General features: G+C 58.9%; 1 protein-coding gene across 3 annotated transcripts; it reads right to left on the bottom strand.

Annotated features, from left to right (window-relative positions):
• Window positions 1–958: 958 nt before the first annotated feature.
• On the bottom strand, window positions 959–26,088 carry SLC29A4 (solute carrier family 29 member 4). 3 transcript variants are annotated; one of them, XM_047713179.1, is made up of 11 exons: window positions 25,725–26,088; window positions 12,358–12,528; window positions 9,848–9,979; window positions 9,529–9,642; window positions 8,797–8,925; window positions 7,216–7,290; window positions 5,257–5,504; window positions 4,536–4,671; window positions 4,267–4,454; window positions 3,120–3,360; window positions 959–2,012 (listed from the first exon to the last, which is right to left on the bottom strand). In XM_047713179.1, exons 2-11 carry the CDS (start codon window positions 12,515–12,517, stop codon window positions 1,873–1,875), a joined length of 1,563 nt encoding a protein of 520 aa, XP_047569135.1. In that variant the 5' UTR covers window positions 12,518–12,528; window positions 25,725–26,088; the 3' UTR covers window positions 959–1,872. The 3 variants fall into 3 exon arrangements, with proteins under 3 accessions (XP_047569135.1, XP_047569136.1, XP_047569137.1); XM_047713180.1 differs by lacking the exon at window positions 25,725–26,088 and adding an exon at window positions 15,903–16,095; XM_047713181.1 differs by lacking the exon at window positions 25,725–26,088 and having other exon boundaries at window positions 9,848–9,995; window positions 12,358–12,425.
• Between the last annotated feature and the right edge of the window lie 1,604 nt (window positions 26,089–27,692).

The following is a 27,692-nucleotide window of genomic DNA, read 5'->3' on the forward strand; positions in this document are numbered from 1 at the left end:
GTGGTCTCAGGGATCCCGGGCAGGGGTGGGGATGTAGGATGCACCCCTGCAGGGTTGGGGAGAGGCTGGGCCCTGCTCCTAGTGCTGCCACCCCCCCCTCCTGCCCTGTCAGCTCTCAGGCTGACCCCACAGGTACTTGCCCAGCGACCTGCCAAGGGAAGGACCCTGGTGGGCCTTTTGATCAGAGAAACCGAGTCACCGGCCCCCTGGCGGCCACACCCACCTGGAGCAGTGTGCTCACACCACCTGGTGGCCCTTTGTGGCATTGCCTTCAGGTCTTGGCTCCCACGGCTGCCCAGGGCGCCCACCTGGTGGGGCGGGGTGGAGGGGGCGGTGGTACCTGCCCAGGGGGTCCTGGTGGGTGGGTCCCCGAGGCTGCAGGCCTGGACCACAGCCCCTCTGATAGCCAGCCCCTCTGTAACCCTTCTCCAAGGGACTCACACCAAAAAGTGGACCAACACCACTGCTTGGGGAAACTAAGACACCAAACCATACAGAAAGTTGTTCGTATCCCACGAATCAGCAGCATGAGCAAGACTGGAGCCCAGCACCCTCAGCCTCCAGTCCTGGCTCCATCCCTGTGGGCAGGGGGCAAGCTCTCCCTGCCTTTTGTCTTTTTCCCTGTTCAAAAGCATGGGGTGCAGCCCTTCTCCCTGACCGGAGAGCTGAAGGAGCACCAGGGTGCTCTACGCACCCCCAGAGGCTTCCAGCGCCCACACCACTGTCCACCGCCTGGCTGGTGCGTGGAGATCCTCCCGCTATGGGACTGGTTCACCCCTGCCCCCCGCCTAGGAACTTCAGGCCTGGATACGGACAAGGCCACTTGACAGATGGGAAAACTGAGGTCCCATCCCAGCCATGTGGGTGGCCCCGTCCCGCCAGGACCCCTTCCCCAACCCCCAGTGAACGAGGTGGTGGGGACAGCCCCCACCCGCACAGATGCTACTCAGAGGCCGCAGCTGAGCAGGTCTCTGCCTTCATCTTTTAATGGCCAGTGCGGTACAGTTAGTGGACAGACGGGGGACAGGACACAGGGGCGGGGTGCTCACAGGGGTGCCATGGGCGTGGCAGGGCAGGCTCTCCTCCCCTGGAAAAGCCTGTCTTTGGCAAAACGCTCTAGGATTCCCTCAGTTCGAGGGTCCTGGCTGGGCAGGGACCCCGCACCCCTCCCTTCTCGCAGGGACTCACGCCCCTCCTTGGGCCTCGCTGAATGAAGATCAAGGACTCAAGCAAGCCATGACTTCAGCCAGTGTATCCCTTGTAGCAGACAGGTGGAGCAGCCGGAGACGCGATGGGGGTCCCCAGGCAGGTGCAGACCGCCAGGCCGGTGGCATCAGGTGGGCGCCCGGGTGCACGGCAGCAGGGGGAGGGGGGAACCCAGGCTGGTGCAGAAGCTGTGGTCGGTCGTGGAGAGGCCAGTGGAGACCATGGTCTGAGGCCACTGGGACCCAAGGCTACTGTTCCTTCATGGCAAATGCATTTTGCTTGGGAGAACCAGTGTTTGGGAATGGTGCGGGGGGAGTGGGAAGCCCCTCTCCTTAAGGACTTATGTCCATGAGGAGGGCTCCCTGGTGAAGGAGAGCTGGGGTTGGGGGGCCACGGGTGGGGCGGTCTGCTCTCCGGGCCGGGGATGGCCGTGACCCCGAGGTCACTGCACACACACGGTGAAGGGCAGGTGTGAGACAGAACAGGGAGCACAGTGCTGGGTGGCCTGGGGTGGCCGATGGCTCAGCAGAACCCTGGGGCCAGAGTGACGGGCGTGACTGTCACGGGGAGGAGGCCGGGGTCCCGCAGGCACTGTAGGCAGGGGGTTGGGAGGGGGCCTCGGGCCTTGGATCAGGGGCTGTGATGCAGGGGGTGCCCAGTCCTGGTTCAAAGGCCGGAGGGGAGGGAGAAGTTGGCAGACGTGTGGAGACAGCTGCTGGGAGTGTCCCGCGTGAGGCTGTAGGTGCAGTAGGCCACCGCCGAGCCCAGTGTCAGCCCCGTCATGTAGGACACGGTCATGGTGTTCCCTGCGGACAACACCGGACCTGAGGCGGTGGGCAGGGGAGGGCGCTCAGAGGACCAGCCCGGCAGCCCGGAGTCCATGCTGCGGGCTCCTTGGGCGTGGAACAGGCGGCCAGCCGGGGACCGTTATGCCCCAGTGGATTCACGGGGTCCCCAGGCCCTACTTCACTTGTCTCCTGCCCCCCATCTCCACATCCCTCCTTGTCATGGACAATCCAGGACGTCTAAGGGCTTCTCGAACCACAGTGCCCAGAACACACTGCAGGACCTCGTGCCCTCGACCCCCCTTCCCTTCCATCTCAGTGGGCGGCGATCCTGGAACAGCCCCCGCCTGGGGACTCCCTCTTGACCCCTGATTCCTGTGTCACGCCTGGTCTCCCAGTCCGCCAGCCGGCCCTGTGGGCTCTACCATCAAAACCAATCCAACACCTACCACTGTCTTGCAGAGACGCGGCACCCGCCCTCTCAGAGCCCCTGTCCCCTCCGGTCTGGAGGAGCTTACCCTCCTCTTCCCTCCCGCCCCACCCCTGCTGTTCCCTCCTCGATGTCCAGGCAACACTGGAAGGGGTCTTAACACACATTCTGGTCCTGCCCCTCTTCGGGCCTCCCACCCCTACCTACCCTGGCAGACCCCCAACCGTGGGCTATGCTCCCTGGCTTTCGAAAGGGCTGTTCCCTTGCATTGCCTCATGGCTGGCTCCCTCCCCACCTCCTCCAGCTCTTTGCTCAAAACTCACCTCCCTGGGGAGGCCTTCCCTGACTACCCCGCTTACATTGCAAATTCCCCAGCCCAACAACCCCATCCCTTTCCTCCGCTTGGCTTTTCTCGGTCATGCTTCTGTCCACCACTCAACACGTCGCACGTATTGTCACGTGTCACCTTGAGACTGTCAGCCCCACGAGCACGGGGATCATTGCCCCAGGTCCCCGGTGCCTGGAACCGGGCCCGGCACAGTCGGGACTCAGAGTAGTTGTGCGATGCCCGGAGGAATAAGTGACTGATGAACGTTCCGCCCCTCTGAGCTCCCTGAGCTCGACTTGACCTTGGAACCCCGACGCACCTGTTGGCTACATGGCCTTGGTTTCCGTGGGCCTCCATTTCCCTGCCTTACCTGCCAGCTCGCGCTGCTTGGGGCTCACTTTGCCCGCCGCCAGGATCATGGGTACGCTGCCAAAGTAGCCGCTGCTAACACCCATGAGCAGAGAGAAGACGCAGGGCCAGGCTGGGTGGCGCAGGGTGGGTGCGCCGCTGGGGTAGACGCACAGGATGAAGAGGGGAATAAAGGCCACGCGCAGGCAGGAGCAGGCCAGCAGGTGGGGGCCCCGCCAGTCCACGGGCAGAGCCGCCAGGATCTGTGGGGAGCCGGGCACGTTCACGGTCTCTCCCGAGCCCACTGCCCCTCCCTACTGCGGCCCCCAGACCCGGTCCCTGTCCCTGGGGGCTCCCAGCCCAGGGTGTGTCCCTGTTCTCTGTCAGCTGTGACCACTCAATCCATAGAATCCCTTGTTACAGCAACGCACAGTCCTTGCTACACTCTGCTTACGTCTGAGCACTGTATGGGTTCCCCCCGTGTCCCCCGCACCTTCCCAGGGTGCAGACCTCCAGGTTCTTGACCCTGCCTGAGAAATGAGGCCCTGAGGGTCTGGTGTGCCTAGAACAGTTTGCGGAGCAGGAAGTAGCCGGATTAGGGGTCAAGCCCACTAACTCAGCCTTGCTCCCTCGTGAACCAGATTCCTTTCTCGGACCACGCTGCTGTGTGACCTCAGGCAAAGGGCTTTACCTCTCTGAGCCTCATGTTCCTTCACCAGAAGAAGGCCCCCATCAGGCCTGCCCTGGAGATGACAATCTTGAGCTTACCCTAATCCTGACCTCTAACCCTGCCCTGCGCCTGTAGTTCAGGGCACTGTGCCCACGTTTTCCTGACCCCTTGGGGGACCTGCTCCCTGGTAGTACTTTCTGTGCTGCTCCAGAGGCCCCTTAGCTAAGGAGCACAGACACAAGGATGAGGTCAGCTCCAGCCTTTGTGGGAACCGCCAACAGCGAGGAACTGCCCTGCAGGGTCACTGGGGCCCCCCCGTGGGGCGGGGGAGGGGTACGCTGTCTGGGATGGCTTCTTAGTTTGGCTGCTCCCCTCCCCACTCAGGAGCTCAGGTGTCCTCAGCTCAGGGCCGGCCCCTCCCCGAGGACCCTCCCCACAGGGCCCCCGGCTCTGCTACCTCAACCCCATCCCAGGGGCAGGGGAGGGGCTGCAAACCTGCCTTGCCCACGAAGTCGGAGAGGTTAAACACGGCCATGATGAGGATGGGCAGCCACTCGCCCAGGACGCAGTGGCGAACCTCAGACTCGAGCCCCGGGAATAGGCACAGCGTGATGAAGTAGGTCACGGCGATGGAGAGCATGTCGGCCCAGATGGCGCGGGCCACAGTGTAGCGGTGCAGCAGCAGGGCTGTGGGCGGGGGCCGGGGGTCAGGGGGCGCCCCCGGCAATGCCCAGAGGACAGCCCCACCACCCCATCCCCTGTCCCCACCTTGGAAGGAGGGCCAGCTCCGTGTCACTCTGGGCTGAGGCATGTCGAAGCGCGTGTAGGCGCCCCCGCCGGTCACCTCGTGGGCCGGGCTGTCCTTTGGGGACCCGCCATTGACCAGGCCTGGGCCTTGGTGCTCCTGGAGGGAGGATGGAGCCCGGTGGGCTATGGGAGGGGAGGGGCTCTCCAGCCCCCCAAGTATCTGCCCTGGCTTTTCCCTCGGCCCCCAATGCCTTTCCTATGGATCTTCGCAGCTACCCACCACACAGGTCAGGTTTCAGTCCAGAGGCCACTTCTTGGGGAACCTCCCCGACCACTGAGGGGCCGTTTGTGCCAGCACTGGGACACCTTGCAGCCCCTCCCCACGGCTCGGGATCAGGACCGCCTTTCCCATGCAGCGCCCAGGGCACTCTCTGGGCCCTGTCTGCAAGGACTTCGCTGCTGAGGACACCGTGGGGTGCAGGGATGCTGCCCCCCCAATCCCCCATGCGACCCTCCTGGCGCCCTCCTATGGGCGCCCACCCTGGGCCCTCCGGGGCCATGCAGCCCCGCCACCACCAGAGGGCGCCCCGCCCCGCAGGACGGCTGCGCACGGCTTGTGCCCGCCAGGACTCAGGACTCGGGTCCGCCGACGGGAGGAGGGCCGCGGGAAGGAGCCCGAGACCCCAGCGTGGCCTCAGGGGGCCTGGCGGGACCTGGCGGCGGCAGAGCCCGGCACACTCACGAAGTGGACGTCCCCCGCGGCGACGTCGTGGTGCACGCGGTAGCCGGCTCTGCGGCCTGGGCGGCTGTCGCGCGGCCGCGCCGTGTGGTAGAGCACGAACCGGCTGCGCCGCACCAGCAGGTGCAGCAGGAAGCAGAGCAGCTCCAGGCCGGCGGACACCAGGAAGAAGATGAGGGTGCTGGCCCGCTCGTCCGGCAGCAGCAGCTTGGTGAGGATGCGGCTGAGGGACGCCATCACGCCCGCTGTGCCTGGGTGGGGAGCATGCGCGCTGGGCCTGGGCCCCAAAGTCCACTTAAAGCCCCCCTGCCCCGACCTGGCCCCACCCCCGGCCGGCCACAGTCCAGCACCTGCACCTGTCCCAGCCAGGCCCGGGCCCCAGACACGCAGGGAGCTGTTCACAGAATGCGCCTGCTCAGACGACTCTTCCCTGGCACTGTGGTCTGCTCATACGCACACCCCAAGAGCATTTATACAGCACCTGCTGTGTACCTGGCACCATCCAGCCCTGGGGATACAGTAGGGCAGTGGGGAAAGAGGTCCTACCTCCCCAACGCTCAATGGGGGGGGGGGGGTGCTGTAAATAAGTCGCATAAAAATGCCAACATCTGGGGCACCTGGGTGGCTCAGTGGGTTAAAGCCTCTGCCTTCGGCTCAGGTCATGATCCCAGGGTCCTGGAATCGAGCCCCGCATCCGGCTCTGCTCAGTGGGGAACCTGCTTCCTCCTCTCTCTCTCTCTCTGCCTGCCTCTCTGCCTACTTGTGGTCCTGTCAAATAAATAAATAAAATCTTTAAAAAAAAAAAAAAGCCAAAATCTATGCAGGATGGGGAAGCAGGCAGAGGCCGGGGGGAGCCCCCAGCAGGATAGGGGGCAGGGCAGGCGAAGGTAGGGGGAGCCCCCAGCAGGATTGGGGGCAGGCAGAGGCTCGAGGGGAGCAGCCCTGGAAGGGGCTGGCATGAGTGGTCCTTGTCCACGTGCCAGGAGCTGACAGGTGTGGGTGTGGTCCCGAGATCATGAGGGAGGGCAATGGGGTCTTGGCAGGCAGGATGTGGGTGTGGGGTGTGACCGTGAGCCCCGGGGCGGCGTCTGGCAGAAGCAGGCCATGACCACTGTGGGCTGCTCCCAGGGTGTGGTGTTCCTGGGTGCCTAAGCCACCCCAAATCACCACTCGACAGCCGCCTCGCTCACCTCCATGACAAAACACACAGAAGTAATCCGCCTGCCCCGGGCCTTCCTGGAACCAAATCCCACAGACCTAAGGCTTGGAGCCCTGGGGGCATCTGAGCAACCTCCCCACATGGTGAGGGGGGCAGAGTACCCCGAAGACAGCTTTCTGCCTGGACCGCACTGCGGGATCCAGCCCCACCCAGCACACAAAAGAGACTGAGAACATCTGGAGGGAGGTGCTGCAAAGGGGCCCTGATACGTGGGTGGGGGTGGCAGGGCCAGAGGGGAACGGCCACCCTGCCCTGGGCTGGGGTGCAGGGATCAGCCTGGAGGGCAAGTCTAAGGGTGCTGGGTAGGCTTCAGGTTTGGGGGTGTCATTTGCTGAGCAGGGGCAGGTGGACTGAAGAGGGGGGCTTGGAACAGTGAGTCTAAGAAGCCGAGTGGGGGTGCCGGGCAGGGCTCAGTGCGTGGGTCTGGGGCTCAGAGAACAGCGTAGTCTGGACAGGCTCACCAACCCCTCAGCCCCGCATACACGCACACACAGACACACAGAACACCCAGCTGCGCCAGCGCGCCGAGCCCCTCTAGACCCCGCCCTGCTGGGAGCAGATCGCGCGTCTCCCATCATAAAGGTCTGCGCCCCTGTACAGAAGTGCACATGTCACAGCTATTCCCTTCCTGCCTGGAGTCCCTGCCCCCATCCGCCCGGCAGGGGGACATGATGGTCCCCGTCCCCTGCTCGGAGCTCAGCCCCTCACTGGGGGTTCCTCCTGGGGGGGCTGTAGATACTCACTCTCCCCGGTCATCACACCCTGGGTGTATCTCTTGGGCAGCATCCCCGTGTACCCGTAGAAGCTGGATTGCTGCACTTGGGGAGGAGAGACAGAGAAGCAACCGTGAGATGCCACCGTCACCTGCAGGCACAGAGATGGGCTCCACCCACCCCGCCCACCAAACAGCGTGTGCCAGGGGCCACGGGCCGGCCACGCTCCATGACTAGTTCTGGCCAATGAAACACGAGCAGAAACAACACGCGTCACATTTGGCCGAGGCAGAGAAAAGCCCCCGTGGACTTCTGGGGTTTCCTTCCCCTTAGTGGCAGTGACCGAAGAGGCCTCGTGTGGACGGGGACCACAGTGGCCCAGCTCCCAGCGACCACATGGAGCCTCGCCTCCGTCCACATGTTGGGACACGCAGCGAGAGCCAGAAATAAATCTCGTTCTAGGAAGCCATGGAGATTGGCGTTACCATGGCCTCCCTGTTCTTATGCTAACCAACCAGCTTCTAGAAACTCAGCGGCATCTTGGGGGTTAAGACGCCCAGGCTCAGACCCTACAGGTTAGCGAATCCGTGGTGTACATGGAAAGACCGGAAAGGTCAAACTAGGAAAACTAGGATCACCTGTTCCTTCCCGGCATCTGCTTTTTAACAAAACAGAACAGAACGAAACGGACCTAAGGACACTGTTTCCCGGAGCCCTGACTTCACTGAAAAACACACACGGTCACCCAAATGCCTCCACTGGCTCATAGCATGCAACGTATTTCTTTCTGCTCGAAGAGTGTGGAAGGGTACAAGGCAATTGGCCAGGACCTTTCCGAGCGTCACCGCCATCAAAGAAGAAGGCCGAGGACCATGTGGGATTAAAAGGGATTAAAGACGTGACCGTGAACACGGCGTGATCCCGGATCAGATCCTGGGTCAGAAACAGAACGCTTATAAAGGGTGCTATCAAGGCGACAGGTGATGCATGGACACCGGTCACAGAGAATAGCGCTGTGCAGTGTCATGCTTCCCGACTCGGGCTGCCGTAATGTGGCGATGGAAGAAACATCCTACGTTCTAGAAAATAGACCCTCGACCGTTAGTATCTAGGCAACTTCCACATGGTGTAAGGTGAAAACACAGATTATATGTATATGTATTCAGGGGTGAAACGTATATGTATCTATGGGTGTGATAGGGGACAGAAAGCCTGTGTGACAAGACATCAGCCACAGGCAAGCTGACATGAAAGGTCTATGGGGGTTCCTTATGCTAGTCCTGCAAGCTTTCCGTAGGCTTGAAGTAGTTTTTTTTTTTTTAATTTTTTATTTTTTTCAGCATAACAGTATTCATTATTTTTGCACCACACCCAGTGCTCCATGCAATCCGTGCCCTCTACAATACCCACCACCTGGTGCCCCCAACCTCCCACCCCCCTTGAAATAGTTTTAAAATAAAAACTTAAAAAGATAAGCTAGAAAGCCACTGTCCAAGAGAAACCCGGTGGCAGAGTGGCACGGTGGCATGGGCAGGATGGTTCTGGAAGCACAGGGTACTTGGAAGCACTACCCACCCCCCACCCTGTCCACACCCCAGCCCAGGTTCCTACCTGTGCAGCCTAAGGCCACGGTGCCCACAGCGGCCAGGTTGATGGCGTAAGCCTGGTCATGAGAGAAGAGCTGTAGCCAGACGTCACAGATGCTGATAAAGAGGAGGGGGCCCAAGGCCAAGAGGTAGCCTAGGGGAGAGGCCAGAGAGGTGGGTGGTGGGCACTGGACTGGGGTCTCCCCTCGTCCCACCCTTCCTGCAAAGCCCCCTCAGAAATGTCCTCTCTGCCTTTTTTTTTTTTTTTTAAAAGATTATTTATTTATTTGACAGACAGAGATCACAAGTAGGCAGAGAGGCAGGCAGAGAGAGAGGAAGGGAAGCAGGCTCCCTGCTGAGCAGAGAGCCCGATGCGGGGCTCGATCCCAGGACCCTGGGATCATGACCTGAGCTGAAGGCAGAGGCTTAACCCACTGAGCCACCCAGGTGCCCTCTGTCTGACTTTCTTAATACTGAGAGGGCCGAGGACATTTTACAAGTGCCTGGAAGGCTTCCTGGAGGAGGCACCATTTGAGCTGGGCCTTGAAACTGGATGTTGCCGCGAAGAGGATTAGAAACAGGGAAGAGCAGGCAGGGTTCCATGACACGGTGTGGGAGTGCACAAAAGCCTGGAGACTATTTTCACACGCCGAACCCTGTAATATTCCTAGGAGGCGTGCCCACTTCACACATGGGGAGACTGAGTCTCTGGGACCCTGGGGAGGGGAGGGGCCGGCCAAGTGTGCGGGCAGCATACCCGCGGTGATCCTCGTGTGCAGGCTCAGTCTCTCCACCAGCACGTTGTTCAGGAGCACAGCCGCCAGAGCCACGAGGATGTAGGTGAGGCTCATGTCGAATACGATCGAGGTCCCTGCGGGGGGAGGGGCAGCCGGCAGGTGCTCAGGGAGAGCCCCACTCTCCGCACCCCTCCTCGCCAGGTGCCTGAAAGTGGCTGACAGCCCAGAGACGGGGAGTGGCTGCCCCGAGTCACTCGGCGACACAGGCTCCCCAAGCACAGTTTCGGGAGGGCGGCGGCCGGCCCGTGGCTGGGGCAGGGCGGGGCGCGGGGGACCCACCTGGGTACTTGTGGTGCAGGTAGTCCACGTCGGTGATGAAGCTGTTGTAGGGGAGCAGGAAGCCCACGCCAGCCAGCAGCATCGCGAAGTAGATGGCGTGGTAGCCGTCGTTGGGCACCGGCTCATCGACCGCTGAAGCCAGAGGCAGCTGGTAAGAGGGGGACGGACCCCTCGAAGCCCTGGCCACTGTGCCAGGACCAGAGTCTACTGTAGCACTGCCATCCCTATAACCACCACGGTCGTGGCCGCCCTATCCACCGGCATTGTGGCTACGCCACCCCCCTTCACTGTCAGAGCTGTCCCGGCAACCCCCCACAGCCATCACCAATGCGGCAGAAAGGCCGTTGGAAGACTCAGCCAAGGTGAGACACCCCAGGATTCTGTCTGTGCTTTCATGGGCTGAGTCCTCCCATCAGCACTCGGCTGTCCAGGGAGCGCGCACATGGACGCGGGAGTGGGACCGCCCTCGAGGACCTTCAGAGACCCACTAGCAACACGGCCGCCTCCCGCCCCTGTGCCCCGAGGCTGCTGGCCCCAAGGCAGGGTCCAGATTCCCAAGGGAGAAACACTTCTGTGTGGAGACATGACGGTGCCATTGACCGGGAAGCCAAACGGCCACCGGCCACAGGCAGAGAAGAGGGCTAGCGTCCTGGCTGGGGTGGTTCATCCTGACTACCAAGGGGAGATCAGGGATGGAACAGAACAGGAGCATGTCTGCAAAGCAAGAGGCTCCTCACGGCACCTCTTACGACTTCCACTCCCTGGGGCTGAAGTCAACGGAACGCGGAACGATCGGACTGTAACCTTTAGAAATGAAGGTCTGGGTCACCCCACTGGGCCAAGAAGCATTACCGGCTGAGGAGCTGGCGGCAAAGGGTATGGACTGGGCAGCGGGGAAAGGCGGTTATAAACCCCAGCCATGGCCACGTGACCTCCCTGACCTCGATAGGAATACGTCTGTGTGTCTGTGTATTCACCCCAAGCTGGGGTTTTGTCCACTTCATCACTTGACAGGCTAACAGAGGATGTGCTTGTATTAAATCTCAGTATTTGAATCATGGGCTGTCAAGGGAGAGACGGGAACGAGGCACGCCGGGCTTTGTGTCCTCTGGGGAAAGCGTCGGCGTGTTTTGGGTGGTAGAGGGCTTAGCTGTGTTGCTTTGGGCAACGGTAGGACTCTGTCAAGTGTCTTTACTTGGAGACTGAGTATGGTGACAGAGCTGTGTTTGGGAGCCAAGCCGGGCAAGGGGTGGACTGTGATGGGTCAGTTTAATGGGTTCACTTGGCAGGCTGAACTAATCCGTTGTTGTTCAATCCGACGGTGAATGAGCTGCTGCTGGGAAGGGATTTTGTGGATTAAAGTCCCTCCTCAGTGGACTCTAAGTTAATCACAAGGAAATTGCCCTGGGTGAGCCTGGCCTAATCAGGCAAGACATTCAGGTCTTCCCAGAGCTGAGACCCTAAATAGCTCAGGCTCCTGGGGTTTCCTGAAGCAGCTGCCTTATGGACGTCAGGCCACTTGGCCAGGCTCCACTGTAGTTGCTTCTGTTCTGAAATAAACCCATATGCAGGTACATATATCTACACCTGGATCATTCGTACAACCCTGTCTACTGTCCATGTCTCTCCTACTGGCTCTGTTTCTTGGCTGAACCCTGAGTGACCCAGTGACTGTCACCAAGGCCACTATAGTTAAGACCACCACTGCCATGGCCACCATCTGCTTCTGTGGTCCCATAGACCAGCTGCCAGGGCCATGGCCACTGGTTAGCTAGTGCCATGCCAGGCCAGGGGACGTCTGGCACCTTGGGGACAGGCCCCGAGCTGGCTTTGCCGAGGCATGGGGGAGCAACCCGCTGCAGGGCTTGGCCAGCAGGACCTCTGCTTCCCATGTGCAGAGAGAGGGGCTGGAACCAGAGAACAAGCCCCCATGCCTGAGCCTGGAACCGTGCCAGCATAAACCAGAACCGCCCCAAAATGAGCTATCACAGGGGTCTCCCGAGCACAGGGACAGCCCTAAGCCATGTTCTGGGGCTACACTGAACATGGCTCCTGGACCGTTCCCCTTTCATAGAAGACATAACCAAAGCCCAGACAACGGTAACTTGCCCAAAGTGCCCAAGCTGCCAGAGGAGAGGAGCTGAACCCAAACCTGTCCAGCACCAGCCCCGCACGTGGCCCTCTACCCAGCAAGTCTGGTCGCAGAGGTAACTGGCCCATTTTCTCAAGGTGAGAGAACCGAGACTCAGAGAGGTTTAGGTCCTTGTCCAAGGTCACACAGCCAGGATGAAAATTAAGTTTTCGCACCTCACATCGGTCCTCCCTTCAGGCCCTTGCCCATCTCCACTGAAGTGAGGCCAGCGAAGGTGACCAAAGCGACAAAGACATCGGCTTGATTGTCCCCACGGCAGACCCCTCCTGATAGACGCCATGCCCCGTGCTAAGGAACCCCCCACCAAGGCTCTGCGAGGGTTCTCTCTGCCCATCCCAGCTTGCCCCCCCCAACTTACCAGAGTCCGTAAAACCTGGGACGCCCGGGCCCTGAGTCGTCCCCGCTGTCCCCTCCTCCTCCGGCCGGCAGGTGTCGAAGCTGAAGCTCATCACCACGCTCCTTTCCGGTGTGCCCGCCACGCTGGGCTCCTTGAGGCGCTGGCTGCCCACGGAGCCCATGGCAGCCTGGGCTGCAGAGAGGGGGAGGAGACGGGCTGAGGGAACGCGGGGGACCCCAGCCACCGCCGCGCCCCTGCGGCTTGGTGGCCACACGCCATTCCCATCTCGGGACAGGGGACACGGAGCCCCACGCGGGTGGCACGGTGGCACGCAGGGCGAGAGATGGGGCGGAGCGCGAGCCTCGAGGGCGCCCTCCCGGCAGTCTCACAGACAGTAAGGGGGGGGCCGTGCCGACCCAGGCCCACGGGACACTGTGAAGCACTGCGGTGCCCCGCTCTGGGGCAGGAAGTCCTTCCTTCGGTCTCGCCTCAGTTTCTCATGCTTCATGTCCACTACCTTTGCCTTTAAAAGAAAGGACGCTAATTCATCCGCGGTGAAGAGACAGCCCCACTAGGAGCTAGGCTGGGGACGGGGGCAGTCTTGGGGTTTCTTTTTTCCCCTAAAAGAGTTATCTGTTTTTCTTAAGATTTTATTTTTTTAAAGTAATCGGTGCACCCAGCGTGGGGCTCGAGCTTTCAACCCTGAGATCCCACACTCCAGCGACTGGGCCCAGCAATTTGTGTTTCTAATGATTTTTAACCATTTATCTCCTTGCAGCTCCTCCCAGGGAATCCGAGACAGAGGCAACACCAGAGCCTTGGGCCCGGAGCGTGGCCCCTAGACACCCCCACCACGAGCGTGTGCAGAGCGCCCACGGAAGAGGCCAGCACAAAGCCCACTTCCCAAGGGATCCTACGTGCTGGGACTGCCCCAATCTTCTTTGCAGTCACCTGTCCCCACCCCTCCACCTCTGCCTGCTCCTGCTTTGTCTCATTTCCTCCCACACTCCTGCCTAAGTTTACCCGCTCCCAGCCTCCAGGACTGACATGCTGACCATTACCAAGTGCCTTCTGCTGGCCCCACGTTCCCACCTTTCCCACTCTCCACGGAGTTTTTACTGGGGCCTTGGAGCCTGGAGCTGTCCTGCTTCCAGGCTGGTCCAGGGACTGGCGGAACTGGCTCTGCCAGCTGGGGACTGCCTGGGCTGATGGACACCCACGAGCACAGAGAAGAGGGTCCAGGGTTCTCCGTCCGGGGGCTGAGAGCAGGCGTAACCCCCGGTCGGCTCAGTGCTTTTCCTGAGTGTCCCCTAGCCCTGGGCCTCCTGCCACATCTGGAGCTGGGGGTACCAGGTGGGATTTAGGACAGAGCTGGGGCTGGTTTGAATGACCGTGGCCTTGGGCAGGATCCCACACAGGAGGCTCAGAGCTCCAGGCCTCCTGGGCAGACAGGAAGGCTGGGGAAGGAGCCAGCGCTAGACAGTGGTCTACAGCAGTGGAACACTCCCTCCCGCAGTCCACGCAGGGCATAAGCCCAGCCCCGGAGGATGCCCGAACCCTGGACCCCTGACCCGTATTCTGCAAAGCTTCCCGAGACGCAGCGCCCCGGCTGCTCCTGGCCACGCCACCCAGGAAGGCGGACATGCTCAGCATCGAGCCCGGAGGTGGCCCCACTCCTCCCTCTGGCTCATCGGGGAGGCAGGCAGCTGCCGCCCATAATGCCAACCTCAGCCACTGTGCCCACGTGCTGCTCCGGGGCCCTCCTGTGGGCAGGGGGCTCTGGCTTCCCCTGTGGCAGCCCCAGGCCTCTAGGTATGACCTCACTGGTGGCAGAATTGGGGGGAGCACTAAGGTGGCTCGTCTCCACCTCTCCTAGGCCAACTCACTCCCTCCCAGACCCCTCAGTCTCTACACCCACGGCCTGGAGCCTGATGAGCTCCTGCCCCTGCCCATTCCTCCTCCTCTCCTGTGCCTCTTTAGTTAAAATTTAAGGACATGCACGTGAGTTTAAAAATCCAAAACTGGAGGCACCTGGGTGGCTCAGTCATTAATTGTCTGCCTTCAGCTCAGGTCATGATCCCAGGGTCCTGGGATGGAGCCCCGCATCGGGCTCCCTGCTTGGCAGAAAGCCTCCTTCTCCCTCTCTCACTCCCCCTGCTTGTGTTCTGTCTTTCTGTGTCAAATAAATAAATAAATATCTTTAAAAAAAAATCCAATAGTGCACAGGCTCCTTTCTGCTCCCCCTACCCTGCCAGGACCCCTCCATGCCCACCCATGAGCCTCAGTTTCCCTCCCTCCCTGTTGTGGACAAGGAAGGTGAGACAGTCCTTCACAAATTGGGGTGGGGGTGGCTGGGGGGTCAAAATCTGGGCACTGCTGTGGGCCTGAGCAGGCTCCTGACCCCAGCCATCATTAAACCCAGGCTCACGGGCCCCCAGTTTGCACAGAGAGCCAAGGCCAGAGGTCACACAGCTCGTGTTAGAGTCCCAGCCAGGTTGAGCACCTCTGGCACCCCCATTTCACCTCTGACTGAGAGGACACTGCTCCTGAATGTGCCCACAAGGCCAGGCTGACCCCTCTACAGCGTGTCCCCCTAGATGGGCCAAGGAACCTGAATTCGATTTGGAAAGCCTGCCCGCTGGCTCTCTTTAGGCCTCATACTCATCCTGGGCCACAAGCCCTAGCCAGCAGGACACCCTTGGATGTCCCTGGCCCCCTGTGCCTAGACTTATTGAGTTTCTTTGCTGCTCCCCCACAGCCAAGCCCACACATTGCCCAACTACTCCCTGCTGGTTCTGCCCATAGAAAAGGGGGTTTCAAGGTCCCAGACCGCCGCCTTCCTGCAGTTGCCGCTGGAGAGGTGAAGGCACTGGCCACAGGCTCTGGCGGCAGCTCCCACAGCCCAGACCCACGCCCTCCTCCCTGGTCTCTGTTTCTGCGGGTCCCAGGGCTGGCAGCACCCTGCATCCCCCAGGCTTCTTCTGTCTGTGTGGCCCTATCAGCAACAAAGCTGGTTCCCAGTCCTGCACCCCTAGGCAACAGACAGACTCCCCAGGCCACCACGAGGTGACCTCTGGGCACAGGCCCTGCCTCTTACAGCGGCTTTTCCAAAAGCTAGGAGGGAGCTGGCTGGGGGAAGAGGCGAGACTGGGCAGAGGAGGGGGTCCAGGGAGGAACTTCAGGTGGAAGGACCCTTTGGGCATCCTACGGAGGGAGGTGGCTCTCAGACCTGGGCATGGCCTGGGACCACTGGCCACTCTCCTGGGTCTGGGTCTTGCGCTCTCAAATGGGCTGATGGGCGCGGGGTGGGGGGCGCTGACCCGGTCCAGATGCTCGATGGGGCAGGGTAGGAGTATGCTCTTCCCAGGAAAAGGATGGGGTGGGGTGGGAGATTCGGGGTCCCCGGAGCCACGTGCCCCCGCTCCGGGACTCAGCTCCCCCGAGCCGGCGCGGAGGGGGAGGGGGCGCGGAGTGGGGCCGCGCGCGCCGCAGACAAAGGCTCCGACAGGTCTCCGCGTCCCAGCCCATCCCCGTCCCCGCCCGCCACCTCCGCGGTGACCGCTTACCTCGGCACTGCCGGGCCCCGGGGTCCTCGGCGCGCTCGGCCCAGCCTGTGCCCCCCACCCCCGCGCCGGGACCCCTGGGCGCCCGCGCCCCACGCTCCGCGCTTCGGGCCGGGCGCAGCCCGTGTCCTCCGCCGAGTCCGCTGTCCGCCCGGCCCGGGTCGGCGAGCGTGTCCGGGGGCCGCAGCCGCAGCGGCGAGAGCGACGGGGGCTACCGCGCTCCGCCCTGGCCCGCCCCCCACGCAGGGCCCCGCCTGCCTGCCCCGCCCTCCCCGCCCCCTCCCCGCGCGGAGCCCCGCCCCCGCCCTGCCCATCCCTGGGAGCCCGCAGAGGCGGGGGCGGGGCCAAGGTTGAGGTCATCGCCCCCATACCCCAGGGAGGGGCTTGGTGGCACCCGGCCACCCCCGGGGTGCCCTGCGTCGCATGTAGCCCACCACCCCCACTGATCTAGCCCACCACCTCCCCTCATGGGTGTGGAGGCCCACCACCCCGGTGCCAACCTCCTCCCGCTCTGGGTCCTCTGGGGAGGGGGCAGGCCTGCCGTGCCCAGATTAGTGGGTGCAACAGGTCACGCGGGTGGCCAGACTCAAAGTTTTGAAGGATGAGTAGGAGTCCGTGGGCTGGAGACCGTGAGGTGCCCGGATTCCAGCCAGGTCGAGGGGTTGACTCAACCCCTGTGCCTCTCCCTCGCATGGTCCCCACCCCTGCCCAGTGTCTCCTCCCCGCAGCTTGAGAGCCTCGGTTTTCTCCCAGGTGGATGGAATTATAACCGTCTCTCAGGGCTGAGGGTCCCAGCTCGCACACTTCTGTTGGACCCTCAGTTTACTCTTCTATAACGTGGTTTAAGAGAAACGCTGAGGAAGCTCAGGGGACATTGCAGAGAGGAGCCCGCAGGGTCCCTGGCAGAGGACATGAGCCAGTGATGGAGGGGGATGTCCATGCAGGAAAGGGGTCCTACCACAAGGTGAGAACAGGACCCAGGTGAGAGGTGGACAGGTCCTGGGTCCCGCCGGGGCTGGGAACTGTGTCTGTGGGAATCAGGTGAGCCCCTTCCCCACGCAGGACTGGGCCACCAGGATGGGGTCAGAGGAAGTGGCTGCTAAGGCCCCCGCCAGGCTTCTGCCTGGATGCCTGCCCTCGCTTCCCAGCAGATTTGCTCCTCCTATTGGGGTAAGACCCACCTCTGCCACCCAGCAGTCAGCCCAGAGCTGCGGTTGGCACCATTTCTCAAAGCCTAGCCCGCCCCTTCTGAAAGACCGTCAGCCCCCTGCGAGTAAGCCCCTGCTTGACTTCTGTCTGGATCCTCAGCCCTGAGACCGTCGTCTCGTGTTGTTTGAACAGGGGAGATGGCCAGCTGATCGAAGTGATTGATCTATTTATTTATTTATTTGAGAGAGAGAGAGAGAGAGAATGCAAGCAGAGAGGCAGGCAGAGGGAGAGGGAGAAGCAGACCCTCCACTGAGCAGGGAGCTGGATGCGGTACTCATCCCAGGACCCAGAGATCATGACCTGAGCCAAAGGCAGACGTTTAACCGACTGAGCCACCCAGGTGCCCCAAATGACTGATTTTAAAGTAAACGAGCCTCGTGCTTCCTCGGTGGGTCTGGAGCTTTGAAAGGGCCTATGCAGGAAGCCATGCTGAGGAGCTTTCCTGGGTGTAAATAAAAATTATTCAGTGTGTGTGAGACGCTGCCCTAGATACTGGGGACACGTTGGTGGTGGGGTCTCCGCCCCCAGGGGGCGTCAGTCTAATGGGGGACACTGGCAACAAAGAAACAGACATTTTGGGAAGCATCCAATGCTGGTAAGACAATAGGACAGAATGGTGGCCTAGTGTGTGACTCTGGGGACTGGGTTGGGCATCATCGCCTGGTGGTCAGGGAGGGCCATTCTGGGAAGGTGACACCTGAACGGAGTGATGGAAAGGAGTCCATCGTGGGGTGGTTTGTGGTAAGAATGTTTTGGGTGCAGGGAACGGCCAGGGTGAAGTCCGGGAGCCAGAAAAGGCTCATTATATTCAAGAGCAGAAGGAAAGTCAGGAAGAACCTTCTGGTGAGAGATGGGAGGTGAGGTCAGGGCAGAAACACAGCCCGAATGGGGGGGGGGGGTCTTGTTGTCAGTGGGAAAGGGTGGGAGCCCCCCAGAATGGTTCAGCTGGAGGAAGAAGTATGACCCAACCTGGGTTTTTAATCCTCGGTCGCTGGTGGGAATGCAGATTGCAACAACCCTTCTGGAAAGTAAATTGGCCTGAAAAACGTGCTTACCCTTTGATCCAGAAAATCTAGCCCAAGGAAATAATTCTAAATACAGAAAAGGCTTTGTACCCAAAGATGTGTGTTGTAACAGCCAAGCTTTGCAAATACAGTCCCCTTCCCCCAGGAGAGTGGGTAAGTTAGAGTCATCGTGGCGGGCGACAGACAATGTGATCGTTATATTTGAAAGACCCAGGGAAGCCAGTAGACGTCTGTGTAACCACACTGAGGAGTCCTAAGTCGCCCCTGGGATGTACGATTCTGAGGTACCCCCAGACCGTGGAACCGGTGGGGAGAAAGTGGTTAGGGACACAGAAACAGGGAATGGAAAGGAATACAAAAGACACTTGGCATCTAGGCCACAACATGTTTTAAAAAAATGGGTAAAATCGGGGTGCCTGGGTGGCTCAGTGGGTTGAGACTCTACCTTTGGCTCAGGTCATGGTCTCAGGGTCCTGGGATCGAGCCCCTCATCAGGCTCTCTGCTCGGCGGGGAGCCTGTTTCCCCCCCTCTCTCTGCTTGCCTCTCTGCCTACTTGTGATCTCTCTGTTAAATAAAGAAATAAAAAAATCTTAAAAAAATTTAAAAATGGGTAAAAATGATATTCTGGGAAAATAAAAATGAGCAGGCAAGCTGCTCCCAAAAGAGAAAGGAATCTACCTAGAACAATTACTAGACAGGACCTAGAGGATTCTGTTGAAGATTGATTGTCCCCTCTGCTCGAAATCCCAGGCTTGGTTGGGCAGGTTCACAGAACTGCAGAATTTTACTAAAGTTTAAAAAAAAGGAGCCACAGCATGGGGGAAAAAAAAAAAAAAAGAAGAAGAGCTTCTTCAACCTGACAGGTTTCTCTAGGAAGACAACAAACCTGTCTCACCTGTGAATAGCCATATAAAATCCTCAGTGAGATGGTAGCTAACAAAATCCACTACTTTAGCAGGCTCGACCACGTGGTACACGCAGGGATGATCTTGTGTAAAGAATGCTTTTGCCATCACGCGTCGTAGGAACAGATAAAAAAAAAACCCACATGGTCATGGATACGGACACTAAAAATGGGTAAAATACCACATTTGGCTGGCTTTTGGTAAAAGACATCATCTATTCCTAATTATTTATGGACCCTAATGAAATGGGAATGAGTGGGCTTTTATGTGGATGGCAAGTCAAAGGCACAGGTTTTGAAACACGAGAAGCAAGATTTGGGTAACTCTGGTATTTTGCCCTTCTGCCCTCTCCCATGTCCGAGTCCTCGCTGATAACATTCGACAAGAGAAATAAGTAAGACGTTTAAAAATCGGAAAAGAGAAGTCAAATGATTGTTCTTTGTAGGTGACAGGATTATACGGCTGGAAGAGCCAAGGGAACAAGATGAAAATCTTTTGAGGGATATCTGCAGCTCTCCCACGCGAGAGACAATCAGAGAAAGGAAATGAAAGAAAAGATTCTTTGACATCGCCAACCCAACAGATAAAGAATCCCTGGAATAAGGTTATTTTCTAAAAAAAGATTTATTTGTTTATTTGAGAGAAAGAAAGAGAGCACAGAGGGAGAGGGAGACTCTCAGGGGGACTTTCCGCTGAGCGCAGAGTCTTACGTGGGTCGCGATCTCACGACCCCAAGATCAAGACCTGGGCTGAAATCAAGAGTCGGATGCTTAATGGACTGAGCCACCCAGGCAGCCCCTATCCCTGGAGTAATCTTAATTAGAAACGTCCAATACCCATATGAAAAACTTGTAAAAGGACATTTAAAAAAAAGAAAGAAAGAAAAACCTCTGCCAGGCACCCAGAAGAAAATAAATAAACAGAAAGGCATGCCCCGTTCTTCCGCAGGAAGACACTAAAAAGTGTGACCAACATGTCATTTCTCTAAATCGATCCTCTGATCTAACATCATCCTAGTAAAAATAACAGCAAGATGTCCTTCCTTTGGAATTAGATAAACTGCTTCTGGAATTCATACGGGAAAATGAATTTGCAAGAATGAGCCCAGAAAAGACTGAAGGAGAAGAAGAAGGAGGAGGAGGAGAAGTCGTTGAGATAAACGTCTCGAGACAAACGTCGAGATACCGCACCTGAAACAAAGCTCTCGTCCCACAAGTGTGGGCTAGACTTTCACGGGATGAGCCAATCAAGGGGACAGAAGGCAGTTCCAGAAGTCAACCCAAATTCATGCACTGACAAAGGCAGCTTGATATATCCGTGAGAGAAAGATGGATTATTGTGTGAATGGTGTTTGTCACCATTGGGTGACAAGCTGAAGACAAAAGAAAAGAAAATAAAATTGGATTCTGATCTCGTGCCTTATACCAAACCTAAACCAGAAGCTATGGGCTCAGTTTCTCTGGAGATCCTAAGACAGTGTGACAAAAACCATGGTGTTGGGGCACCTCGGTGGCTCAGTGGGTTAAAGCCTCTGCCTTCGGCTCAGGTCATGATCCCAGGGTCCTGGGTCAAGCCCTGCATCGGGCTCTCTGCTCAGCAGGGAGCCTGCTTCCTCCTGTCTCTCTCTCTGCCTGCCTCTCTGCCTACTTGTGATCTCTGTCTGTCAAATAAATAAATAAAATCTTTAAAAAAAAACAAAACATGGTGTTACAAAGGGAGGGAGAGCATACACGGGTGTGCTTGCCTGCACACAGATTGTTCTGGAAGGATGGTAGGTTGACAGTAACAGTGATTGCTTTGGAGAAAGGAGACTGTGGGGCTGGGGTCAGAAAAGGGACAGTTATTTTCACTGTAGCCTTTTTAAAAAATTTTTAAATTCAAGTTAATTAAAAATTTTCTGTAGCCTTTTGTAAGCTTTGAATTTTTTTGTTGTTGTTAAGTAAGCGCCAACATGAGAGGAGCCCAATGTGAGGCTTGAACTCATAGCCCTGAGATCAAGACCAGAGCTGAGAACAAGAGTCAGACCCTTGGGCGCCTGGGTGGCTCAGTGGGTTAAAGCCTCTGCCTTCGGCTCAGCTCATGATCCCAGTGTACTGGGATCGAACCCTGCTCAGGCTTTAAGGGAGCCTGCTTCCCCTCCTTCTCTCTCTGTCTGCTTGTGATCTCTGTCAAATAAATAAAAACCTTAAAAAAAAAAAAGAGTTGGACCCTTAACCGACTGAGCCACGTGCCCCTACATTTCACTTTTTTCAAGTGGAACACGCGGGTTACACAATTACACAACCAGAATATTCCCTCCACATGGAGAAGTGACTAGAAGGAAATGTAGCAAACTACAGAACTGTGTTCCTGAATGTTCCTGTTTCTCCACCATTTCTACAAGCCCAGGTCAATTTGTCATGCTTTTTGCTACGTACATATTTTTCATGGAAAATGAAACACGTGTTTACATGTGGAGATAGACATCTTATCTGCCTCCCCTGCCTGGTTCCCATGCTCCCCACATCCTGGCTCCTGACGGCACTGAGTGATGGGAGGACTCAGGGCAGAGGGACCCCCGGGGCTGGAATAATGGGAGAGACTTTGGGGTCTGGATTAGGGCCAAAGTCCCGGCCTGTGATTGATGTTGCCCAGTGTCCAAAGGATCTGAGCAGAGGATGGTGGTGTCTGTGGGTTTCAAGGCTGTATTGTGGGGGCTCAAGGGGCCATGGGTGGTAGGAGGGGTGGTGCCTCTGAGAAGATCTCAGAGCTGAGAGGTGCAGGCCATCCCCATCGCTGGCTGGGTCAGAAGACTTCCTCGGGTGCTATCCAGCTGTGGGCTCTGCAGAGCACGAAGGAACCTTTGGTGTCAAGGAGGAAGTGGGGCCGGGATTCCCTGGGTGGCTCAGTCGGTTAAACATATGACTCCTGATTTCAGCTGGGGGTCGTGAGATCGAGCCCCTCAAAGGGTTCTGTGCTGGGCACAGATTCCCTCTCCCCTTCTCCACTGTGTGTGTTCTCTGTCTTTCTCTCTCTCAAATAAACACAGAAATCTCAAAAAGCAAATAAATAAACTTCCTGGCTCCCCTATGACATGGGACCATTAGCGTCCTCACCTAGGTTATATGTGAGGCCCAGAAAGGTCCCCGGCTGGTAGGTCCACGCTGAGTCTTGTGACTTTGGATCCTTGACTCTGGGGGGCTCTGTGCAGCACCAGGAAGGGGCTCCCTGCGGGGGGGGCGCCAGGGTGGGCAAGGCTCAGGGCCAGGCTCGCTGTCACTGCCAGTGACACCCCGGCCTCACTGATACCAGTGAGGTCTCTGCTAGTTGATGTCTGTCCTCCCAATCCTATAAGCAACACTCCCTTGGAGAAAAGCCACCTTCCAGGATGAAAAATGCAGCCAATGAAGGCCCCATCCATGCAGCAGGTGACAGGCTGTGGCCGGGCATGCAGGAGGAGCCTGTGGCATGCCTGTCCCGTCATCTGGGCCCCTGTGGCACAGCCAGTTTGGTGCCGGGAGAGGTGGTGCTGGGATCTGCCTCGGGCCCCACCAGCAGGGGTTTGCCTCAGTTCTGCTCAGTCCAGGCCGATATGATTCCTTGAAAACCTCGTGGGCTTCCTGTGTATCAGATTACAATACCCTCCAGTGGGTAAAAGCTGCACAGGCACATGATTCTGAGACATCCTCTCTGTTTGGGGCTCTGGGACATGGCACTTAAGGGTTTTTGGGGACTTCTAGTTAAGCCAGGAGAGTCCAAGTGTTATGATTCTCAGAAGCCTTCCCATCTCGCCGAAAGTTTCGAGCCCAGCCTGAAGGGTTGCTCAGCCCCGTCTGTTACTCCGGACAGTGGCACTTTGGAGATTTTGCCGTGTTCACACCAAAACCTGGCCACAGCCCAGGCATCCCCCAGCAGGAGATGAGTACCTAGACGGTACTGTGGTCCTTCCAGACCGTGGCATAGTTCTCAGCAATAAGAGGGATCACACGACTGACACCCCAACAATAGGAGGCATCTCAAGAGCATTGCAGCAAGTGGAAAGGCGTCACGGGCACAGAAGGGCACACACGCATTCATATGGAGTTCTAGATGAGGCAACGCAGATCTGAGGCAATGAAGACGGTGGTCCCCCTCGGGAATCGTGGGGGGCACAGGGGGCTACCTGGGGTGACAGCGATGTTCTCTATCTCGGCAGAGCTCGCTGTATACAGTGTGTGCATCTGTCAAAACTCAGCCAGTGTCCCCATTACATTTGCACATTTCACTGTTGGTAAATTCTGCCTAAAAAGCCCCGAGCAAAAAACCAAAACAACAACAACAACAACAACAACACCCACCAAAAAACCAAAAACCAAAAAAACCAAAAAAACCCAAACCCAAACCAAATATCGACCTCTAGCTAATGACGAGCATGTTGAGCGGTAAAGTTGTCTGTCACTGACTTAGAAATGTCTTAAAAACAGCAAGATGGGTTGGTGGCTGGCGAGGGGGACGAGGGGGACGGGCAGCTGTCCCAGAAAGCTAACGGAGCAAACACAGACAGCGAGCATATGGGCGCTCTCGGCCCCATTCTTGCGGATCTTCTTTATGTTGGAAATGTTCATAATAAAATGTTGGAGGGGAGAGAAGAATAAAGAGAGCCTCGCAGTGCCCCGGCCTGCCCGGCACGGCTCCTGCGGGGCTTTTCGGGCCACCACAGCAGCACCATCTGCTTCCTACGGAGCTCAAACCTGATTTAGTCCCAACTTATTAACTTAAAGCCCATTAGAATCTTCCCATCCACCAGTACTCGCAGCCAAGAGCCTGGGGCCTGTCCAGGACACAGCTGGGGTGGGGGGGGAGGGGAGAGAGGGAGCCCCCCCAGGGCGGAGGGAGGGACACTGCGTGGGCTGCTGTCCATGGACGTGCCTGGCGGGGCCGGGGTCAGCAGATCGGGAAGGAACGGGGGTCTCTGCTCCTCCATGTCCACCTGGCGAAGATGACTTCGCTGAAGTCATCTCCTCTAATTCTTGCACAGACCGGGGTGCTCCCTGGGTCCCCTTTTAGAGGTGGAGAAGCCAGCAGGTGAGTGGCGAGGTGGGGCTCCCGCCGGGGAAGGAGCCTTCGGCCACATATGTACTGCGTTTCATGCTCACAGTGGCCCCAGGACACGGGATTACGGAGGCACCCGAGGCCCCAGGGCCACGGCGGCAAAACCTATTTCTGACTGAGGACAGAAAGGCCCCTGGAATTGCCCAGGCGCCTGCCCCAGAGAGGAGAAGGCCCTTGGCTGTCGTCCCCCGGCGAGGACACAGGGCTAGCCCAGCACACCGCCCCTGTCTCTGTGCAAGGACGGCGACGTCAGGCTTGGGAGAAGAGGAGACCCAGCCATCTGGGCAAAAAAGGCAAATCAAATAAACAAGCAAAGCCCATAATTCTCTCCTGAGAGGGCAGAGACACCCGTGCAGTGCTGAGTGGGGTGGGATGGGGGGAGGAGGGGGGTGGACACGTAGAGACAGCAGCCAGGGGCCAGGCTCTGCTCAGATTCTCACCGCGACTCTGGGAGGGGAAGCTAGGACAGAGCAGGGAGGCTCCTGTCACACAGCCAAGCCGGTTGACGCATGTCCCTCCTCGGCCACCCCTGTCTGTCCTGTGGGTTATGCCATGCCTGGGACCCCTACACCCCAGGCCTGGAGCTCAAAGGGGTAGCATCCCCTGACCAGGCTCGAGGACCGGGGCCCCCAAGCCATAAGTGGGCTCCCAGGTCTCCACCCCTCAGGACACCCCAGGTCGGCCAGCGGGCTGCGATGAAGGCTCCCGGGGCTGCCGCCGCTGGAGGCAGGCCAGGGTGACAGAAACTGCCTGGCCTGGCTCCCAGAGCGTTGAGCAGGGAGAGCTCTTCATTATGGCTGCTGTGGGTGAGGTGGGGGTGTGAGTGGGGGAAGCTTGAGGACCCTGGGACCTGCGGGGAGCCCTGACGCCACCCTCCCTGCCGGGTCCAAACCTTTGGCTCCCCTTTCCACCTGGCCCATGCACCACCTCCCTGTCACCCCAGACACACCCAGTCTTCCTGTGGCGTCCCCTCCCCCACAGGGAGGCGACTCCTTCCCGAGCTTTACTCACAGAGTTCCCTCTACCTGGAGGGCGCATTTGTCATCACAAGCTCCCCTCTACCCAATCAATATCCGTTTGTCTGCAAAGGCTGTGGGCCACTGTCCCCTCCTCCAGGGATCCTCCCCTGACTTTGGTGAGGTAGGGATGACCCGGAGCTCTCACTGGGTATCCAGCATCATCGAACACTTGCTTCGATGACAGCCTGATTTACAGGTGGCGATGAGGCCCAGAGAGGTGAAGGCATTTGGCCAGCATCACACAGCTAAGCTGCTCTCTGTGTCTCGGCACAGGGCTGGACCTGGCTGGGGGGCTCCAGAAGTGAAAGGGGCTGTTCACAAGTGGGCTCTTGTCCATGGGGGGCGGGGAGGGCAGAGTGACACCAGCCTGTTCGCAGAGCCCCTACACGCTGTCTCGCGTCCCGCTGCTCTCACGCCCATTTCACAGATGAGAGAAGGATGCCAGGGAGCCCCAGAGGCTGGCCCGGGCTTTCCCAGCCGGCCTCGGCAGAAGGGGCGGAAGCAGGGCTGGAGCCCCGCGCCTGTCTGTGCCTCGAGCCGGTACCCTGCTTGCCGACGGGGCTCCGGGCCACACCTGCGCCACACCTGGGCCTTACCTGGGACTTGCTGTGCTCCGCTTGAGGGCTCTCCGGTGGACTCGGAATTTGCTGGTCAGGCACGCTGTTCGCGGGAGCCTTTGTACTCTCTATTTACAAGAGGAGGCTTGTGAGCAAATTAGCAGGGTAACCAGGGAAAATGTTTGGCTTCCGTGGGTGGGAATTGGAGCCATCTGTTCCCAAGCGCCGAGAAAACACTGGAGCAGTTGCGGGGGGCCGCGGGGAGGGCTCCCTGGAGCCCGCAGGCTGTGTGTCCCAGGGCGGGGAGTTCACCCTCTCTGGACCTCACTACCTGCCCTCTGTAGAACCGATGGGGACTGCACAGCTGCCACAACCTCAGAAGACGGCCCACCCGCCTCCCCTCTCTGCCTGTACACCCCCACCCCCTGTGGTGTAGACGCGGCCCCTCCCAGGCAGAGGAAACACAGGAAGCTGACAGCGAGGACAGCTCGGGCCTTCCCAGCACCAGCTTCTGGGGTTTTATCTACCATTGGATTCGTTTTGTTCCCAGGCTGAAAATAGCTTTATTGTTTCCTCTGACTATAAAGATGGTAATTCACCAACCCAGGCAGGTCAGCCGAGTGAGAGGCACCGCTCCTTGGATGGAGGACATCTGTTGAGGGGACTACGGGTCTAGACGTTTCCATGAGCTGCTTGCCACGTCTGGGGGCCTCGTGTGCGGTGAGATCACCGACCGGGAGACGGCAGAGAGAGACAGAGGGGGGCCACCCCACCCAGGACCCTTTGGTTCCTCATCAAGGTCCCTGGAGACTGTTCCCCCGACACCTTGTCCTTTCCTCCGCTCGGGTGAGCAGAAAGCTTGAGTTTGAGCCTCGTCATCAGACGAATCTGAGTCCAGCCCGGGGCCTTCTGCCTCCTAGCCATGGGACCGCTGAGCAGGGCTCACTTGCCTCATTGGCCAGAGGAGGTCCTGACAATGGCTGCATCACAGGATCGTTGCTAATGACGTGAATGACATGTTCCGACCGTTGAGCCCGCTGGCACTGAGGTCAGTGCACGGCAGCCGTGAGCCACGCTCGGCAGGATCAACAGTAAAGTGCCCGGGGCGTCTTGCCAGGCATAACTCTAGATGCTCTGGGCTCTGTGCCCGGCGTGCAGGGTTTCACGGTGAGGCTGGACCGCCCAGCCCGAGGTCCGTGCAGGTGGTGGCTCTCTGCAGGCCGCCCGGTGCAAGGAACAGCTCAGGCTGCAGACGCACGTGGAAGAACAGGTGACGTGCCTTGTTGGGCAGTGGGGGGTGCTTTTCGTCTCACGGTTCCAGAACATCCAGGCAATCCGGTGGGGGGATTAGCAGCCCAGGCAGGCCTGAGCAGGAACCCCTGCGGGGCAGGGCAGGAGAGGAGCAGGGGCCCCCAGAACACTTAGGGCGTGCGGGCCTGGGTGCTGGGGGCCGATGCAGGAGGGGTCTCCACCAGGGACAGGGATCCTCAGCCTGCCCACAACCAGAGCATCGGGGTCTGCAGGTGTGTTCAGCACCTGGAGGTCAAGCTGTCCTCCAGGCTGGGAAGGGGGCTGGATGGGGCCCTTGGGGGGCAGTGGGCACAGTACCCATGTCCCTGCACCCTGTGGGATTTTGTGAGGGAACATTCTAGATGCTTCATCTCTGCCTTCTCAGCTCCCCCAGATCCTGCCAAAGGGACGCTGCCAAGCGTCCCCACGCTGGTTCCCTATCTGAGCAGTCTCGAGCCCCCTACTGGGGCTCTGCGGGGACGTTTTCCCTGATGACAGGCTACATGGCTGGTGTGCAGCCCCGGAATGAGGGTGACCAAGGGGCGTGCAGGCGTGGAGTGTGAGGATAGAACTTGGCCTCGAAGGCTGGGATGTCCATACTCCTGCACGTGTGACGTTTCACCGGGAGCAACGGGGCTGGCAGGGGTGAAGAAGAAGGGGTAGTGGACTGGGGTTGGCTAAGGTGGGGGATGAGAAGTCAGAGGTCGGCAGTGTCAT

Source organism: Lutra lutra, chromosome 18, assembly GCF_902655055.1.
Source record: "Lutra lutra chromosome 18, mLutLut1.2, whole genome shotgun sequence".
Lineage (NCBI taxonomy): Eukaryota > Metazoa > Chordata > Mammalia > Carnivora > Mustelidae > Lutra > Lutra lutra.

Excerpts from the sequence above, each read along its gene's own strand:
- SLC29A4 (XM_047713179.1), bottom strand. The coding sequence starts at position 12,517 with ATGGGCTCCGTGGGCAGCCAGCGCCTCAAGGAGCCCAGCGTGGCGGGC. Across the intron at positions 4,672-5,256 it reads CCGCGGGGGACGTCCACTTC|GAGCACCAAGGCCCAGGCCT; the intron begins GTGAGTGTGCCG and ends TCCTCCCTCCAG. Across the intron at positions 2,013-3,119 it reads CAAGCAGCGCGAGCTGGCAG|GGAACACCATGACCGTGTCC; the intron begins GTAAGGCAGGGA and ends TGTTGTCCGCAG.